General features: G+C 49.1%; 1 protein-coding gene across 2 annotated transcripts in view; it reads left to right on the top strand.

The window, feature by feature from the left end:
* Window positions 1-312: 312 nt before the first annotated feature.
* The window catches only part of PRKCA (protein kinase C alpha), a 288,264-nt gene continuing 269,476 nt past the window's right edge, over window positions 313-19,100 (top strand). For both annotated transcript variants that reach the window (XM_065910845.1, XM_065910844.1), the window contains exons 1-2: window positions 313-639; window positions 2,920-2,951. In XM_065910845.1, the coding sequence (XP_065766917.1) occupies window positions 467-639; window positions 2,920-2,951 (205 nt within the window). In that variant the 5' untranslated portion in view covers window positions 313-466. The remainder of the gene's footprint in view (window positions 640-2,919; window positions 2,952-19,100) is intronic.

Genomic DNA, 19,100 nt, shown 5'->3' with positions numbered 1-19,100 from the left:
AGCCGGCCCGGGACGCGGGGCTGCGCCTGGGGCGGGAGGAGCGGAGCGCGGGAGGGAGGAGCCCGGCCAACCCCGGGGAACGGGAGAGGGCGCTTCCTGGGTGGCTCGGGGCCGCGGGGCCGCCGGCTCCCTCCGCGCGCGCCCCCGCCCTCCCGTGCGGCCCCGCCCCCTGCGCGCCCCCGGCCCGGCCCGCGCGTCCCCGCCCTCCCTCCGCGCGCGCCCCCGCCCTCTCCGCGCGCGCCCGGGCCTCCCCGCGCGCCCCCGCCCTGCCTGCCGGGCCGCGCTCGGGCATGCGCGGTGGGCGGGCCGCCCCCGCCGCCCGACTAGGAAGCGCGAGCGCCGGCGCCGCCGTCAGAGCCGAGCGGCCACAGCGAGCCCGCGGCTCCGCTCCGCTCCGCGCCCGCCCGGCTCCCGGCCGCCCTCGGCCGCCGCCCGCACCCGGCGCGGCAGGAGGTGGCGGGGGACCATGGCCGACGTCTTCCCGGCCGCCGAGCCGGCGGCGCCACAGGACGTGGCCAACCGCTTCGCCCGCAAAGGGGCGCTGAGGCAGAAGAACGTGCACGAGGTGAAGAACCACCGCTTCATCGCGCGCTTCTTCAAGCAGCCGACCTTCTGCAGCCACTGCACCGACTTCATCTGGTGGGTGCGCGCCCCCGGGCGCCCCGGCGCCTCGCTCGGCCCCGCGGAGAGTCCGCTCCCGGCGGGACCCCGGGCGGGGCGCGGGCGTCTCCCCGGCCGGAGACTCGGAGGGCGGCCCGGGAGGCTGCCCGGGCCCCGCCGCGCGCGCGAGCCGGGAGGAGCGGCGGCAAACTGTTGAGGCGGGCGCGGGGAGGGCGGCGGCCGGCGGGGCGGGGGCGCGGGCGGCCTCCGGAGCGGACCCGGCCGCGCGGGGCCGGGAGGACACGGGCCTGCCCGGGGCTGCCGCCGGCCTGCGGCCGCCGAGCCCAGGTAACTTCCAGGCAGCGGGGCGCCCGGGCCGGCGTATGCGCCGCGGCTGCCGGACAGGCTGCAGGGTCCCCGATCCCGCCAAGCCGGGGGGAATCGCGCGGTGCTCGTTTCTGGGGAGACGGTGATGACTTTGACTGACTTTAAAAAGGTTGATGACCCCTCTCCTCCAGTTGTTTTAAGAAAGCTGAAAGTAAAGGTGGTGCAGATGCCTCACTGGGAGAAGCGTTAGTTTTCCTCCCCTTGCGTTGCCAGACAACCTCCACCCATTCAGTCTCTTGCTGGTGTAGGTAGGAAGCCCCCCGCCCCCCGAGTCCGAGCCGTTTAGGCCTCCTTAGCTCCCCTGCCCCCGGAGGAGCGGCCTCGGGTGACTGCCCGGCCGTCGTGTGGCTCCTGGAGCTTGTGAGGCTCTTGGGAGAACGCTGCTTGAATGCATCGCACGGGGAAACCGTCTCCAAGGGCGAGTCCCGCAAACGTGCTAATTAATAGGCGCTTAACTTCTCCCTTAAGGATGGCTTTATCTGAACCCGTCACACCTGGGGGAATCTTTAAGGGAAACCCCACAAATGTGCTAAGGTGCTTAATGTCTTCGTTTCTTTTTAGAAATCCACTCCAAAGCACACTTATGTATAAAGCACAGCCACCTCTCTGAATGATTTCCGAGGTGTAGCCAGCGCCTGAAGCGGTTGAGCTCCTAGGTCAATGTAGACAAGACTGCTTAAAGTCAGTTTTCGGAGCCTCAAGGCAGAGAGATTGCATTTAGTTAAGGGGAGGTCTTTGGCCTCACGTGTCAGCTGTGAAATTCCATTAAAACAGAACAGACTGCCGGTTACTTTTGCAGGACGAGGGTAAGGTAGAAGAGAGACTTGCAACCTCTACATCCAGACTTGCTGAAGACTTTCCCACTGTCGTTTTTTAGCCCCTGTGAACTGATGTGGCCTGTTGGGTCACCAGGTGTAGCATGAAGTGGAAATAAAGATCTCCTTGTCCTCTTCTTCCCCATAGTCGATGCTCCTCTTCTCCACTTAGCTGCAGAGCAACCCCTCAGAAGTTCCAGGAAAATATTCCCCAGCACGGTCTAGCCGTGGTTTTAATTTTTCAATTTTCTTCTGTTTCCCTAGTTTACAACTCAAATATTAAAGAACTGATATTTTAAAACTGTTTGCATTTAAATTGTTTGCGGGGTGGGGAGTGACTAAGTTAATTATAAAGATATGTGAAGTGCTTTGTAAATTTAAAATGCTATGTAAAGCAAGAGATTATGACTCATAACCTTCTGAGAATTTTAATGTAGTTCATCCTAGTTGAAACGGTGTTTGCAATTTAATGTCCATGTCAGAGTTCTCTGCTTAGAGAGTAAATTCTCTAAAGTAATTTACAAGAGCAATATAGCTTCTGAATGTGCTTTGAATGCTGTTAGTTCACAGTAAAATCAGACCATAATCTCACATGCAAATAATAGGGATGACACTGTAAAATCTGGCTCTTAATTAAGCCAAAATTTAGTGTTAAGAGTGGTGCTACATGGTAATTTCTAGGTAAATAATACATCATAACAAATGATGAAGCCACTTGTTTGTTTTTAGGGCAAAAAGATTTTCAGTTGGTCTTTAGGGACTAAATTCAGCCATCTTTGTAGATTTGATTTTTTAACCATAAAGTTCTTCTTGTTACTTGGATATCGTAGCCGACAACTTTTATAGTCATGTTCTTAAATTAAGTACTGATAAAATGTTAGGGAAAAAAAACCTGGCAAGAACCTTGAATATGTTGAAATGAGTTCAGTGAGACTTTGGAGGCCAGATCTTTTCAAAGATGACTTGACTCTGCACTTTGAGCTGTTTAGGCATGTTTTTCTGTCAAATCATTGGGTTTCACATGCAAACTTTTACTTCTGTAGAATGCTCTGTCATATAACTGGCTTAAGATGTGGTGTCAACAGAAAATAAGAAATTTTTCTTATTTGTTTTTCAGGGGGTTTGGGAAACAAGGCTTCCAGTGCCAAGGTAAGCTGCCATGTTGGATTTTATTTTCAAGTACAACAAGAAATAAGCATTCCAGACAAGAACAGTGTTTCCAGTCATCTTTTATTTGATAAAAAAGCAAAAACACATTCAGATGTTTTCAAAATGTGAAGGCTGTAAACTTGGGCCCGGGGGAAGAACACCATTTGGTATTGCCTGGTAATCTGCGTATAGACCTGCCTTTTTCTTCAAGGAAATAAAACCTTCCTGTAACTTTTTTTTTTTGCCAAGAACGTTCTTGTCAGAAACTGCTGTCTTTGTGTGGGTGTTCAGAAAAAATGGAATCGCTTTGTGTTTGTGTGGCTGTTCTTCCTGTTTCAGTTCATCTTTTACTAGGAACTGGGTTGGACTTCTCACTGTGGGCCATACAGCACCTAGTAAGATGCCTGGGGGTTTTGATGACGGATTGTCAGCCAGAATCAAGTCTGCATGTTTTAAAGCCTGCTTCATGAGGCACGTCTCTCCCTCACGTCAGCTTTGTGACAGCATCTGACACTCTCGGCCGCATCCACAGAAACGCATTTCCTCTCTGAGGGTGCATTTATTTTACACACTCCAAATGCCCAGCTTTTCATACTCTCTGTTTGTTGAAACTTTTTTTTTTTTTGAATGCTTTATTGCTCGTGAAGGCATCCTAGGTCATTAGCTCTCCTCACTCTATATTATGTTTACTTAGTCCTGGTTACATTTCCCATCTGGGCTTCGGTTTATTAGGGCAAGTGGAAAGTACATTCTAGCCTGGAAAATATTATCCTAACACTGTTTAATATTAAGCGCATTAGAGACACGCAGGGTGTACTCTTTATGACTTGAAAATTGTGCTAGTAAGTTGGTCACCTTTCAAAACCTTCCACACACTGTGAATGTGTTTCTTATATACGTTTCCTAAACATTTTTAGATGCAGATATTTTGCGGCATTACCCATCAGCATTCCACTTTTCTTCACACTGTGCTTAACACCCCTGTTGAATAAACTTATTTGGAGAGTAATCCAGAGAGTCCTTTGAAAAAGTGAGCGTGTGTCTTAGAGATAGGAGGAAATGTGACTCTTTCCGGTTCTCAGAGTTGTGGGCCTGAGCTTCAGAGGCAGCATTTGAACCCTTTGAACATGGAGTTTAAGGATGTAACCTTGTGATTCCGGGCCCAATGTGATTTCCTTCTCTTGTCATTTTTGGTAATGTGCTTGGGTGGAGACCTATGGAAACTCATAAGGAAAGGTATTTACTAAATGTCCTAAATAATGTACAAGAGGAAGTGGGTATGTTATTTAAAAAACAGTCCTTCTCTACAGATAAAGAATCCGGGATAATAAAGTTGACCCTTTTCAGACCTGTAGGTTTTGTTGTTGAAATTGGAGAGTGGGTGTGTTGACCACGGCAGGACCCCAGTGGGTTCCCAGGGAGTGTCTGCAGAGCTTTCGGTGGATTAGCAGGTCACTGGCCTCACGTCAGCATCGCCCCCTTTTACCTCAGTTATGAAAGTGATGCTTGTAAATTGTACAAACACTATATAAAAATGAAATTGTATCCTTGTTTTCTTTTCCCTCAGGCATAACTTCAGACATCCATGCATTCACTAAATTGCACATACTTTTTATCTGAATTTTCAATCACTCTTATATGTTTCTCCAGCAATAGGCAGTGGGTTTGGGGAAATGCTTCTCTCTCAGAATGTCAGTTCTGCCTTATTTAGTTGCATGTGTGGAAGCATCAAACTGATTCACCTGTCTCTACTGAGGGACATTTTAATTGTTTCTAAGTTCTTAGCAAATGCAGCTGTCAGTATCCTTGGGCTCTAGTATAGGCTTGTCTGCAATAGATACTTAGAAGTGTGTGGATACATTTTAAACTTTAATAAGCACAGCTAAGTTGCTCTCCAGAAAGGTTCCAATTTGTATTTCAGTATCAATGTGAGAGTACCACTTTCTCTTCACTCTTAACCAATGTTGGATAATGCAAATAAATCCTCTGCATTTTTGCTCTGGTAGATGAAAGGGGCTTCTTTCAAGTTTCATCTCCTGTGTGAGGTTAAGCACTTTTTCCAACACATTTTAGCCATTTTTTATCTGTCCTGCGAACTTCCTTAACATTTAAAATTGAGGATTTACAAACCAAATTATAGTAGTGAACGTGTGCTATTCTGTTGTTTTTTTTTTTTTTTGACCGTGCCTCTCAGCTTGCAGGATCTTAGTTCCCCGACCAGATGGAAGCTGTGTCCCGGGCAGTGTGGAAGCTGGGGCTCCCGGCCACTGGACCACCAGCAAAGTCCCTGTGCTCTTCTTTGCTTTGAAGAGTTAAACCAGATCCTGTTAATGAGTTCCCCTATTATATTTATGCATGTTAATTCACAAAAACCATTTCAAATATAAGTGTGTCTGCAGTGAGCTAACTGCTTGTTACAATTGCTATGTGTCATCTGTATTTGACTCCGGCAGGCCTATACTCACCTGCTACCTTATTGTTGGTTGTAACTTAGATAATGTTAGCTCGGGACAGTGGTGTTTTTCAGGCTTTAATTTTAATTTATTTTTAACTGGAGGGCGATTGCTTTACTGTGTCGGATGGGTTTCTGCCACGCACATGCACATCTCCCCCCGGAACGTCCCTCCCACCTCATCCCGCCCCCAGGTTGTCACCGTTGTTTAATTGCCCAGTGGTTACCCAGCGTTTTCCTATTTTGGTGCTTGCCACACTTTTTTTTCGGCCACACCTCGAAGCTTACAGGATCTTGGCTCGCCCACCAGGGATCAGCCCTGTGCTCCCTGCAGTGGAAGCATGGAACCCTGACCAGTGGACCACCAGGGACGTCCCTCTTGCCTCAGTCTTAACGTTTTGTCATTTTAGAATACGTTTACGTTTTCCCTGTGTTCCCTAAGTTAACTTCCTGTTGTCTCAGCTTGACAGACTCGTTCTTATTCAGGAGACGGACCGTTCCCGTCCGCGCCTGGCAGCGCACGCCCTGGGGATGGCAGCTGGAGTCTGGGGCTGGCTTGGTACCCCTTCCCCATCACTGAAGGAGGGGCAGCGTCTCTAGGGCTAGTATGCACCCTGTTGCTTTGCTCAGTAGATGACGTATTTGCGGCCAAGTTGGCTTCAGCTTGAGAGCGGTAGGCACTCCAAATGAGTCGTGTTCATGGAGTAAGTTAGCCTGAAATGCACGTGCCATCTTCCTAGTGAATGTTAAGAATTGGAAAATGAAAGAAATAAGTTTCAGTCCTTACAACTGGATTTGTTACCTGTGCCACTTAGAAATTGAGAAGGAGATGGCAACCCACTCCAGTATTCTTGCCCAGGAAAGCGCATGGACAGAGAATCCTGGCAGGCCACAAAGAGTCAGACACAACTGAGCCGAACACGCTATCTAAAAAGCATATTTTGTAAGAGTGTTCAAAAAAAGAAAGATTTCCCACTTTCCTTCCCCCAACATATCAACGGAAGCAGGGACCTTCTGCAGGTCTGCTGGGTCACGCCCGCTTTGCCTTGCTGGCCTCTGCTGTCCTCCCGTCGCGGTGCCGGGAGAACCCCAGACACGCGTCCCCTGGGCAGCTGACACGGGATCCCGTGCTGAGGGTGTGCTGTCTGACGTGGCGGAGCCAGGGCCTGGATCACGGAGGAGGACACGGTAGATCTGGAAGCCATGGGACCTTCTTAATGTTCTTAGGGATGAAGACAAGTGCGCTCCTTTGTAGAGCCGAGATGGCAGGACTTGAATTTGCTTTTTTTGTTTGATCGGCTTACTGCTCTGTAGGTTGGCTCAATCTGTTCGGTGCTCATTTCATGTCTGTGAGGCTCGCGGAGAACTGGTCCTTGCCTACTTTTTTAAGAAAAGAAAGGACGAGAAGGAAGCTTGTCTGGCCCTGGACGTTCCTGAAGCCGAGCTTTAAGCCCAGGAGGCCTGTCCGCGGCTGGGAGCCGGTCCTGCCCTGTGTGCCCCAGCAGTGTCCTGGAGCGGGGCTGCAGATGTGCTTCCTCTGGGGCCGGGGAGCCAAAGCGGCTCATCTCCTCTCTCTGCTGGAGACGGGAGGGGGCCAGCCCGACCTTTCCTTCCCTCCGAGTCAGCAAGACCCATGCACTTCTCTAACTACAGTGGCCGGAGCTGCTCCTCGAACCCGCGTGGCCAGTCCGCTCCATCTGGTTCACCTGCCTCTTCTGTCTTCCCTGCCCCTCCTGTTCCTTCCCTCCCGGTGAACGCCACCCAGGCGCTCGAGTGGGCCACAGAATGCATGCTGAGTCACTTCAGTCTCGTTCGACTCTCTGTGGCCCCCAGGCCCCTCTGTCCATGGGATTCTCCAGGCACGAGTCCTGGGGTGGGTCGCCAGGTCCTCCTGCAGGGGCTCTTCCCCACGCGACCCAGGGGTCCAGCCCGCGTCTCTTGCGTCTCCTGCATTGGCAGGTGGGTTCTTTACCTCTGGTGCCACCTGAGAAGCTGGTGCTCCAGGAGCTGCATCAGACTGGACCCCCACCGATGAGCGGGGTCGTGGGGTCACCTGCAGGGGCTTCAGTCGCGCTCTGGGGCCTGCAGTACGGCTCTGAGTGAGTGTGCAGTCTCGAGCCACTTCCTGCCAAGAGCACAGCAGGTACTGAACTTGACCTGTGGCCCCGTGAAGCTCTGTATTTTTCCGTCATTGAGGGTTAAAAGTCAGCTATCCCTATAGCTTTCATGATGACATTCTTTCTTAAAGGCCTCTCTCTGGATTGATATTTCAGCTCACCTGAACAGGATAGTGTTTGATCAATATTCTCTGAGAATGAAAGGTGATGTTTGAAAGAAGGAAGAAGAAAAGCGGTTCCCCTTTTAGCTGTCGGAGCTGAGGAATTCCAGAAAACCAGGTCCCTCTAAGGGAGGGTGAGCTTTAACAGAGTTCCGAGAGCCTCGCAGGGCGGTCAGCAGTGCTGGCCGGGGCTGGGGGCCGAGACCAGGTGGGGCTCACCTCTGACAGTCCCTGCCCTTCCCACCTGCGGGCTTGACTGCCCCCAGACTGGCACAGACCACTGATTTTCAAAGTGGCAGCCAGGATTTTCCATTTCAAAACAGGTCAGCATCTCGGGACCCTCCCCCCTTCTCATCTGGTTTATTGTTGTTTAGTTGCTAAGTTGTGTCCGGTTCTCTGTGACCCCATGGACTGTAGCCCGCCAGGCTCCTCTGTCCATGGGATGCTCCAGGCAGGAACACTGGGGTGGGTTGCCATCTCCTCCTCCAGGGGGTCTTCCCGACCCAGGGGTGGAACCCACCTCTCCGACATTGTCAGGCGGATTCTTTACCTCAGAGCCCCCAGGAAGGCCCCCCGGGTAGCAGATGTGTGAACTATGGTGAACCCTTGAGTTATCACAGTTCCAAAAAGGCCAGTCCAAGTGAGAGCGAGTCTAATTTGAAACTGGAGGTTTTGCACTGAGGTTAGACCAAAGCCTTGTTTCAGCTTCAAAGATGAAATTGCCTGTGATCCCCAAAATGCAGGAAAGTGTGGTTGAGGTGGGCAGTTGGAAGGGTTAACAGTTTTTACTCATTAGAAACAGAGACGCAGTGAAAAAACTGGTGTTGGGGATTACCGTTTGGTGCAAACTGGTTATGAAATGATTTCTGGTTAATGGCTTTCTGAATCGCTGCTCGGTACTTTAAGTGAAAGTGCTTTTCTTCACACTGCACCCCAGGCCGGCGCTGAGGCGTGTGGAGTGGTTACTCCTCCTCCTCAGCAGTAGAAACCTCAAATGTTTATTTGACATGTCCGTTTCCTTTACTGTGACTTACCATCCTGAGTGTTTCACTCTCCTGGAAGACTCACATTTAAGTTTTTAGGCACATTAACGCTTAGCACGCTCATTTCCTGTTTTTTCCTCCTCCAGAGTGTTTTTTCAAAGTAGCATTCCTTGCCTGCAGGGCTTCCCTGCCGGTGTGAGCCCGGCTCCCCGCCAGGACGTGGTGTCTCCTCGGTCCTTGCTTTCTCCGGCTCCCCTAAGGCTGCTCTCCTTCCTCCCGGCACCCGGCACCCGAGATAAGTGCTTGAGATGTCCTTTCCCAGGAGGTGTTTTCTCTTGATGCCTCTCCTCTCCCCGCCTGAATCGGCCCAGATGGCTCGCCTCACCTGCGAGGCTTCCCCTGAAGTGCCTCCCGGGCCTTCCCGCCCTCCGTGCTGTGGGACCCTCCTCCTGCAGCGCGGCCTGTCCATTGCCCCTGCCCGCCTCGAGGGCAGGGACTGAGTCCGCTTCTCTGTCTCCAGCGTTTAATGCGGTGCCTGGCACTCACTGGACACTACGTAAATATTTGCTGAGTGTGAGATTATATAAATATTAAACGGTATGAAGGGTCAGGATGACTTCTGCCTGCCTGCTATTTTTTAAACTCTAGTTTATAATCCAAAGTCATGTCAGCTGGGAGGAGATCTTGAGATGACTGAGAAAAGTACTTTCTGAAGCTAAGTGTTGTTCAGTTGCTCAGTCGTGTCCGACGCCGTGTGACCCCATGAATGGCAGCACGCCCGTCTCCCCTGCCCTACACTCTCTCCCCGAGTTTGCTGAGACTCACGCCCGTCGAGTCGGTGATGCCATCCAACCTCCTCATCCTCTGTCATCCCCTTCTGCCTCCATCTCCCCTGCACCAGGGTCTTTCCCAGCGAGTCACCTGTTGGCATCGGGTGGCCAAAGGATTGGAGCTTCAGCGTCAGTCCTTCCAATGAATATTCAGGGTTGATTTCCTTTAGGATTGACTGGTTTGATCTTGCAGTCCAGGGGATTCTCAAGATTCTTCTCCAACACCACACTTCAACAGCATGCATTCTTTGGTGGTCAGCCTTCTTTATGGTCCAACTCTCACATCCATACATGACTGCTGGAAAAACCATAGCTTTGACTAGATGGACCTTAGTTGGCAAAGTGATGTCTCTGCTTTTTAATATGCTGTGTAGACTTGTTATAGCTAAGAGTGTTTAATCAAAATGTAGAATGGAGAAGCCCAGTTTGTCCCTGTAAGCTCTGTGTAATGTTAAACCTGCTGAATTTAGAATGATAGGAATAAACAATGTAGTGTGTCTGCCTTCTGACTGAGAAGTGTCCAGGCATCCGTGAATCTCTCTCACAAGATAAACGAGAGCCTCTGGTGGGCCGTAGCCGTGTCCAGCCTCGGGTGCAGGGCGAGAATCTCCACCAGCAGCGGTGTGTGTCTGACAGTCACTGAGGTGATCCTCTGCTTAGGGGTTGCTAGTAGCCGAAGCCGGATTGTCACGCTCAGAGCGATCCGGGGCTCGGCTTGGCGCTGGTGGTTTTACTCGTCTTGTACCTGGACGGTCTCTGTGTCCTCACACGCGGCGGGGTGGTGGTGGCAGCGTGGGTGCCAGGGCAGCGTTACGGGCCCTCAGCAGGCGTCAGTCAGTCGAAAGATAAACTCGTGTTAAGTGCAGCCACTTGCCCGACATGCATGAGCTCTCGTCTTAGATGCGTTTGTTCAGAAGTCCCCCGTAAGCACAGGACGTGATGTTTGGAAAGGAGTCCTGGTGACTCTGCCACACCGGTGGTGGGGCGGACTGCGGGTATAGACTCTAGCAGCCCTGCTGAGAGCACTTTCAGAGCCAAGTGGAAACTTTTTGGTGCTTACAGAGCCTCAATTTATGTGAGGGGAGGAAAGAATGACGCCCTGAAGGGAAACACTGAAGCATGCCTGGGTGACACAGGATTAAGACCTCACTGGCCTCCGCTGTCCGTCAGAGTTTCCATGACAAACCCTTCATTTCGAGTCTCTTACCACCCAGCAAACCTCTTGTTAGACTTATCCTGAGACATGAACATTTCAGGGTTGGCATGGCCCTAGCAGTCAGATCTGGTTGAAATTACTACAGCTACATTAAAAGAAACCCTCTATTAAATTATACAAAGGGGGAAATGGTTTCTGGAAATAATTTCTACCAGGAATGGAATTGAGGGGAATGATGTGATGAATTGTCAGCACAAGTTAGGAATTATTTAAGACCAAGTTCAGCGAGTGAGATTAGTATGCGGGCAGGTCATCTTGAATGCCTTCATTTGCTGTGTTTCTCCCCTTATGTCTGCACATCTCTAGTTTTGGCATTTGGGGAAATACAAGGTCATTTGTTATCTGGGGTAAATAGGTAGGTAAGAGATAAGGTGGAAGCCCAGGACCTGAAGATGTACTATAAATAAGTTTAGATCCAACTTGTGAAAGAAATGGGATAAGAGGAAGATCTGATCAGCAGCTGAATTCTGAGCAAAATTTTATTCTAGAGATCTAATACCTAAGTGCCAACTGTCCTGTTAGTGAAACTGATTCTTGGAGTGATGCGGCTAGCCTCTCACCCAGCACTTCTGAAAAGGTCAAGGGTTATACCCACTTTACAGAAGAGCAGCCCAAGGCCCGGGAGCTGCTGACCTGCCCGAGGTCGCGTGGCTGGGAAGTGGCGGAGCTGTCCGCACACCAGGCAGTGTGGGTTTGGACCCTGTGCTGCTCGCCCAGTGGCCTGCAGCCCTTAGGTTCCCCTGCCTCCCCAGACCTTGCCAGCCCTCACGGGACAGTGGAGCTGTGGGAGGATGCGTCTCTACTTGTTCTTCAGTCGCTAAGTCCTGTCTGACTCTTCGCGACCCCGTGAACTGCAGCACACCAGCCTTCCCTGTCCTTCACTATCTCCTGGACTTTGCTCGGATTCGTGTCCAGTGAGTCAGTGATGCTGTTGAGCCATCTCATCCTCTGTCACCCCCTTCTTTTGCCTTCAGTCTTTCCAGCATCAGGGTCTTTTCCAGTGAGTCAGCATCTCTATTCCCGCCCAGCAAATAGGTTCATCAGAACCATTTTTCTAGGTTCCATATATATGCGTTAATATACTATATTTGTTTTTCTCTTCTGAAGCTGGTACTGTTGATGACAGTTGGAAGTGCAGGGTTTTGCAGCCTTCAGATTAGGACTGGAGGTGATACACTGAGTTGTAATAGGCTTATACACATTAATAAGGGAAATAATAAAGAAATAAAACATTTATAATATATAAAACCGGTAGCGCCTTGTATTTTAAAAACTGCATATTGATATTTGTTCAGCCATTGTTCTGTTCACGATCAGTAGTTACTGCTTCCTTCTCCATGGTGCTAAACTCTGGGAAAGAATTATAACCCTAAGCAGAATCCTTGGGAAAGGATGGTGAAGTGGTGCCGCAGGGCACCCCAGTGAGAACGTGAGGTGGGCTTTCTGCTCGATCTCAGATTTGCAAAGTAGGGACTCATAGGAGACTGCTGCTACAGTGCACGTGCTTAGCATGAGCCCCCACTGCCCAGGGAGCTGGCGCCCCTGCCCGCTTCCCCAGGGCTGGATGCTGGGCAAAGGCGAAGGCCTGACCCACCGTCGTCTGGCCTAGAGAATAGGCTGATGGAGTAAACAGCTGTTTCATTGCAGAAAGTCCTCATTGCATAAACAGCTTTTGCTGAAGCTGTACCGTAAGTAGTTTTCACTTGATTTTCCTTCTGTCACGTTTTTTAATAAAGTATGATTTGTGTTGCTGTTTGTTGTAATTGGAATAAAACGCATTGATTCAGGAAAGCTATGCTCATGCTTGTAAAGATTTTCCTTAGTTTGCTTGGATTTGTTTTGAAGTTAAATGAGCTTCAATTGTTTTCCTCTTCTTGTTGAATTAATGCCTGCAACTATATGTAACTGCCTTAAAAGGTGGAAATGGGAGATGGTTCCCTTTTAAAACTTTGAAACTTGCAGCTTGATTCTTGAGTATTTACAGTGTAGGGAGTAGTTTAAAGCATACTTTTTGTTCTCAAAGGTGCTTAATGCAGTTATAATCATGAGAAGTCACATATGAATGTTTAACATTAATAGGCAGGCTTCCCGGGTGGCGCTACTGGTAAAGAATCAGCCTGGCAATGCAGGAGAGCCAAGAGACATGAGTTCGAACCCTGGGTCGGGAAGATCCGCTGGAGACAAGAATGGTGACCCACTCCAGTATTCTTGCCTGGTGAATCCAGGTTACAAAATGATCATGTGGGTCGTGATACCTGATTTTTTTAACTTTGAACTTCTCCATCGGGGTGGGGTTCAGAGTGTTGTGGCAGGTGACAGTTTCAGGTGGACAGCAAAGGATCTCAGCCGCAGGGGTACGTGTGTTCATTCTCCCCGGCACCCCTCCCCTGCAGGCTGCAGCCTAGCATGGAGCGGAGTCGCCTGCACGGGACACAAGGGCCTTGTTGGTCATCCATGTAAAATACACAGCAGGTCATACACCTGACTCTGAAATCCTCTGAGGAAACCTAACTTTTTCACATGCTGCTCACTAAGTGACTAAAATGTCTCAAGTCACTTTTGATCACTAAAGTGATTTTTGTTGCTTTAGTTTGACATTAGTTTCTGCATATCAGTTTCTGAGTGACTTACTAACATGGAGCACTCTATCACTCTTCTGCTTTAATTTCTGGATGACGGTTCAGAAGCAGGTAGGACTGACATTTATTCTCTAGGTCCAAGGTCAAGTTCGGCATAAGGGCTGACGTTTTCCCTTTGTTCGTCTGTGCCGCCAAGCATCTCGGCACCTGATGGCTGAGTTGAGTCTGTGCTCGTGTGATGAAGATTAACTTGCAAAATCACATTTTATAAAGATTAGTTGTTGAGTGGGAGCTGGAGCGGTTCATGTGTGAGACTTCCATGGTTGTCTAAAATGAACAATGCTGTGGAGTAATTAAGGTAAATGGCAGAGGTACTAGAGATCAGCGGCTGACTCACTGGGCGAGGTTCTGGGCCTCCTGGGTTCACTTAATATGATGGTGAGCGGTGTAACACACACATCATGATCAATGAAAGCATAAACTCAGAATTCATGACGTTACCTGTGATAGACTCGTTCTGAGCAGAGTGCTTGCGTAACTTGCTTAATGGTGGAGGATTAATTGAAGTCCCAAGTTTTATCCCAAATTCCGAAAATGCATCAACTTGTATTTGTTTCCCTCTGTGTCCCTGTTCTGTTGGTTTTATTTGATGTTCTGTATACTTTGTCTGAAACTGTGGAGACTTAGAATTAAAAAAAAAAGAAAAAATTGCAGTAGAATAGATTTGTATCAGATGGGCAAGATTTTAGTCACTAAGAAGCTAGATAGCGCTCCTAACCATTAGATTTAATATTATGTATCTGTAATTAAAAACACGCTTCTATTTAAATGTAGGTTAATCATCTGAATCCATGTGCATTTACGTACTGACCTTGACCTCCTTGGTGGATTCTGTAGTTACAAGATCAAGAAGAGCCTTGGTCTTGGAATTCAAAGTGGGGAGGGATGGTGGGGGCTGTGTGACTGAGGTCCCTCAACTTCCAGCGCTGGAGCTGGCCCCGCGGCGGCCACGCCGTGTGTGGTCCCAGCCACAGGACTGTCTGCTCGCCCAGCTCGTGCCGCGGTCGTGCCCGTGGCCGCTTCCTGCTTCCTGGTAGCTCACAAACCTTTGTACTCTGTGTCCTCTGCAGCCGGCGAGTCTCCGTGCTCATCCAGGAGTCTCAGTGTTAAAGCATGAGGAAATCTGCAAACAGAGCAGGCGCTGGAGTCCTTTTATTGCCTTTGAGAAACGGCAGTGCCTTTTGGAGACGAGTGGGCATTGTACTCTGAAGCCTGGGAGTTTTATTGAGTAAAGACTGTACATTTATCTTTCATAATTTAGATTGCTAGTCTGGTAATAACAGAAGGACCTGGAGTAGGAAATGGCATTCCGCTCCAGTACTCGTGCCTGGAGAAGCCCACGGACAGAGGAGCCTGGCGGGCTGCAGTCCACGGGGCAGCAGAGTCCGACACAGCTGAGCACACACGCGGCAGCAAAGACCTGTTTTTAAAGCGTCGAGAATGCATGAGGCTCTGTGTTGAATGAGAACTCACAGGCAGGGAAGACTGCCGTCCTTGAAATCGCATATTCTTTGACTTTCGTCTTTTTGATTTTAGCTCCTCTTGGTTCTTTGGAAGCGAGCTGCTCCCCTGGGTGCTTAGTCTGCTCTTGGTCGTTGTCGTTCACTCGCTGAGTTGTGTCCGGCTCCTGCACCAGCGTGGACTGCAGCACGCCAGGCTTCCCTGTCTCCTGAGATTTGCTCAAACTCACGTCCGTCGAGTCAGGGATGCCATCCAGCCGTCTCAGCCTCTGCCTCCCCCTTCTCCTACCCTCGGGTTTTAATCTTACACTGAGATGTTACAGTGGAGCTGACTTTACACTTAAAGTACGCGTGTACGAATGCAGTAGTATTAATCTTTAAGTGTACAGATTTTAGTAGCACCCCACAGCAAGATTTGAAGGGTGACTGAATATAACCATAAAATTTGTTATCTGCTGGTTTTGTTTTCTATAGTACAAGTGACTCCATTGTTAGAATTGAAATTATTTCTCAACAGTGGTACAAATATAGAAGTCAAATCTTAGTTTCAGTGTTGACTTGAGGTTCTTATTCTTTTTAAAAAATTGTTTATTTGACTGTGAGGGTGTTTTCGTTGCAGCATGTAGGATCTATTTCCCTGACCAGGGTTGGATCCCGGGCCCCCTGCCCTGGGAGCATGGAATCTTAGCCCCTGGACCTTCAGGGGAGTCCTGACTTGAGGTTCTGATCTTAGAAATACATAAATTCAGAAAATACACAGTATGATGAAACGGAAATGAAGCATGGCCTTATGCATACCTTTTTCAGTATTTTCTAAATCCAGATACAACGTAAGCCTTGTAAATGCTCCATGGAAAATTTTCTTTATGTCCTAGATTTCTAAGTTGCTTTAAAAATGAGCCAAAAATGTTGGTTTCTCCCCCCAACCCCCCACCTTGGTCAGTTTCCCTATCATAGCTCTTAGACATCTTTATTGCTCCAAGAGTCTTTGAACCAAATTTAAAGTTAGGAAATCCTAAGTACATTATCACTGATGATTTGATATATATATAATTTTGAAGATCTGCTAGGACTTAGGAGTGGGGAATTTCTAGGCCATCTCTTTTATCCTTTGTGACTGCTGTTAGATGGGGGTTGTTGCCTGCTTTGAATAATAGCCTTCCTTTTCAAATTCAGCTCACTTTTCTGAGAAAGTCTTTGACTGCAGTGGGGCAATGAGTGCGACCGTCAGTTCAGCACAAGCTTCCTCCTCCAAGTAGCTACTCGTGTGACTTTTGGATCCGTCACGTCTGGGCACCTTTTCTAGTTCTGTCACGTGCTTGTCCACAGCCCCTGTAGTTTGACCTTGCACATTTCAAGTAACTGGAAATGTCCTTAAGTCTCTCTTAATCTGCAGCTTCCTCTTTCATCCCCGTTTCCTTATCTGGGTGCGTCCTTGGGCTTTGAGACCTATAGACCTTACTTCGCCCTCAAGTGACTGAACTACACTTGACTCTAATGGGAGCTTTTTATCATCCAGATCCTTAAATCTTTGGAAGAAACAGTTTTCTTTCAAACTTTTGAACTAATTCTAGACACTGGAAAGTGGAGAAATGGTGCAGGGAGTGTCTCCATCTATCTCACTTCCCCCAGTGTTCAGTTCAGTTCAGTCGCTCGCTCAGTCGTGTCCGGCCCTTTGTGACCCCGCGGACTGGAGCGCGCCAGGCTTCCCTGTCCGCACCAGCCCCTGACGCCTGCTCACGCTCCTCCAGTGTTAACGCCTTACATGACCATGGCCTGATTGTGAAGAGGAGGAATCCCACGTTGGCACAGTACTAACTGTAGAGCCCATTTGGATTTTCACCAGTTTTCCCACTAGTTCGCTCTTTCCCTTGTAAGGTCCCGTGTAGCAGAGGTCCGCATCCTCGGCACCAGGGACCGGTTTCACGGGAGCCAGTTTTACATGGATGGGAGTTGGGGACGGTTTCAGGATGATTCAGGGGCATCACAGTTGTTGTGTACTTTATCTCTGTTGTCATTACATCAGCTGCACCTCAGATCATCAGGCATTAGATCCTGCTGTACACGATCCTGCAGTGCTTCTAATTTTTAGCCTCGGAGGTCAGTCACTTTTTGTTCAGGTTGTGTGGGTGTGTTGCGTCTGGTCACGCGTGGTGCAGTCAGATGTCTTCCTTGGTGACGAGTCGACCCCTCCTTTTTCTTTCCTCTTGGTTGCCCTGGGCAGTGACAAGCTGGGGGGTCTGCTCCTGGCCACTGTGGGTGCTCAGTGGTTGTCACTGAGTTCATCTTCTTCTTTTTTGCCACGAATCTTACCTACAAGCAGAATCGTAAGAATGGAAGCCCCTGGAGGCCAAGGGTCTCCTGCATCTGCAAGGATTTTTCGGGCGAGATGTTCTAGGAATTCAGCTTGATCTGGAAAGCCGACTTGTTCTCTGGGCTGTCGTCCAGTACTTTGTGTGATGCTGGGAATGCTCTGTAGTCAGCGTTGTCTTGTTGTGTCATCATCAGCAATGTCTGCTGGTCGGGCCCTTGAAATGTGGAGCCGAATTTTTTGTTGCAATTTATTTTTAAAGTTGAATCTTGTTGTTCAGTTGCTAAGTCTTCTCTGACTCTTTATGACCCCATGGACTGCAGCGCGCCGGGCTTCCCTGTCCTCCGCCATCTCCCAGAGTCTGCGCAAACTCTTGTCCACTGAGTCAGTGATGCCATGCAGCATCTTGTCTCCCATTCACCCCTTTCTTCTCCTTCTCTCAATCTCTCCCAGCATCAGGGTCTTTTCCAATGAGTTGGCTCTTTGCATCAGGTGGCAGCTTCAGCATCTGTCCTTGCAGTGAATATTCAGAGTTGATTTCCTTTAGGATTGACTGGTTTGATCTCCTTGCTGTTGTTAGTGGCTGTGGTAGCAGAGTTCAGCTTTAGAGAATCCTGAGAGAGTAAATCAGATCATACCCTTTTAAGCCTTTCATTGTAGAATAAGATGCAGGTGTATTAAACCCCATAGGAAATGAGCGGTCTAGCGGATGGCCACACGGCCCGTGTTGCTGCAGCCAGCCCCGGGTCTGGCGGACGAGCTCGCTAGTCTGCCCTTTGCCTCATTTCTTCCCCTAAAGGAACTACCGCTGTGACTTTTAGCTCATCACTGCTCTGCGTTTCTTTTAGTTTAGTTTTGCTCCGTGGTTATCCACAGGCACTGTAGCTTCATCTTGCACTCTTAAAATAACTGGAAACGTCCTTAGGTCTCTCTTAATCTACAGCTTCCTCTTTCATACCCCTTTCACTGTCTGGGGGTGTCCCTGGGCTTGGGACCTGTAGACTTTCCCACAGTCAGAATCCTGTTAGTTGCATGCTCATAGCGCATCATATTCCTCTGTGCTTTCTGCAAACTGGCACCTGGATCCAGAGGTCCCACTGGATTTGAGTTCAGTTTGGGTTTATAGTTTCAGATGCCTTTTTAAGGTCACATGCATGTTACTCACACATATATTAATGTGGAAGGACCTTAAATGAGGTTTTTCTATCAAAGTATCCAAAACTGAGAAATGAACATAAGCCAGTTGAGCTAGTGAAGTCTTACGGGGTGTGGTACACGACCTGGAAACAGACACTGCGTGCTGCTTGTGGAAAACTAGGTTGTCGGGGTTTTTTCTTAAGTGTACGGTGTTCCTTACACCTCTATGCAAATTTTAGTTTTACCCAGTACTTCTGTGGGCAAGAGGTGTGTGTGTGTGTGTGTGGGTGTGTCTGTGGGCGGTGGAAATAATTACTGACTGAATTGTTATATAGTCATTTTCTTGTCTAAACCTCCCCCACACAACTATGTATGCGGTCTGTTTATTCCTGATCTCAGTATCCAACACAAGATCAAAATTGGGCTTTATAGTTATTTTTGTGCACTGGAACATGGCGGGGCACAGAGAATAAGCCTGTGAGAAGCGAATTCGGTGTCTTCCTCTTCGGAGAAGAAGACTGTCAGCTCCTGGGTCCACTGTGGACAGAACCGTGTACAAGCTGCTGATACGGATGAGGGTTCTCCTGAGAGTGAGCAGACCCTCTGAGTCTTATCAGGGAGTTTATAACTGGATAATGTGACTTACACACGGAGTACTAAAGAGTATATAAAAAGTCAGCATGTATAAGTGAAAGTGTAAAAATTAAGAGCCCTTCCTGTGACAAATGAGCATTAGACTGGAGGTTAGGTAACCTTGGTTTAGATCCCTCTTTGCAGTTGAGGGCAGGAGGCTTCCCTTGTGGCTCAGAATCTGCCTGCAATGCAGGAGACCTGGGTTCAGTC

This window comes from Muntiacus reevesi, chromosome 18 (assembly GCF_963930625.1).
Source record: "Muntiacus reevesi chromosome 18, mMunRee1.1, whole genome shotgun sequence".
NCBI classification, from domain to species: domain Eukaryota; kingdom Metazoa; phylum Chordata; class Mammalia; order Artiodactyla; family Cervidae; genus Muntiacus; species Muntiacus reevesi.
Note: the sequence above shows the minus strand (reverse complement) of the source record. Positions and strands in the feature narration are given on the sequence as shown.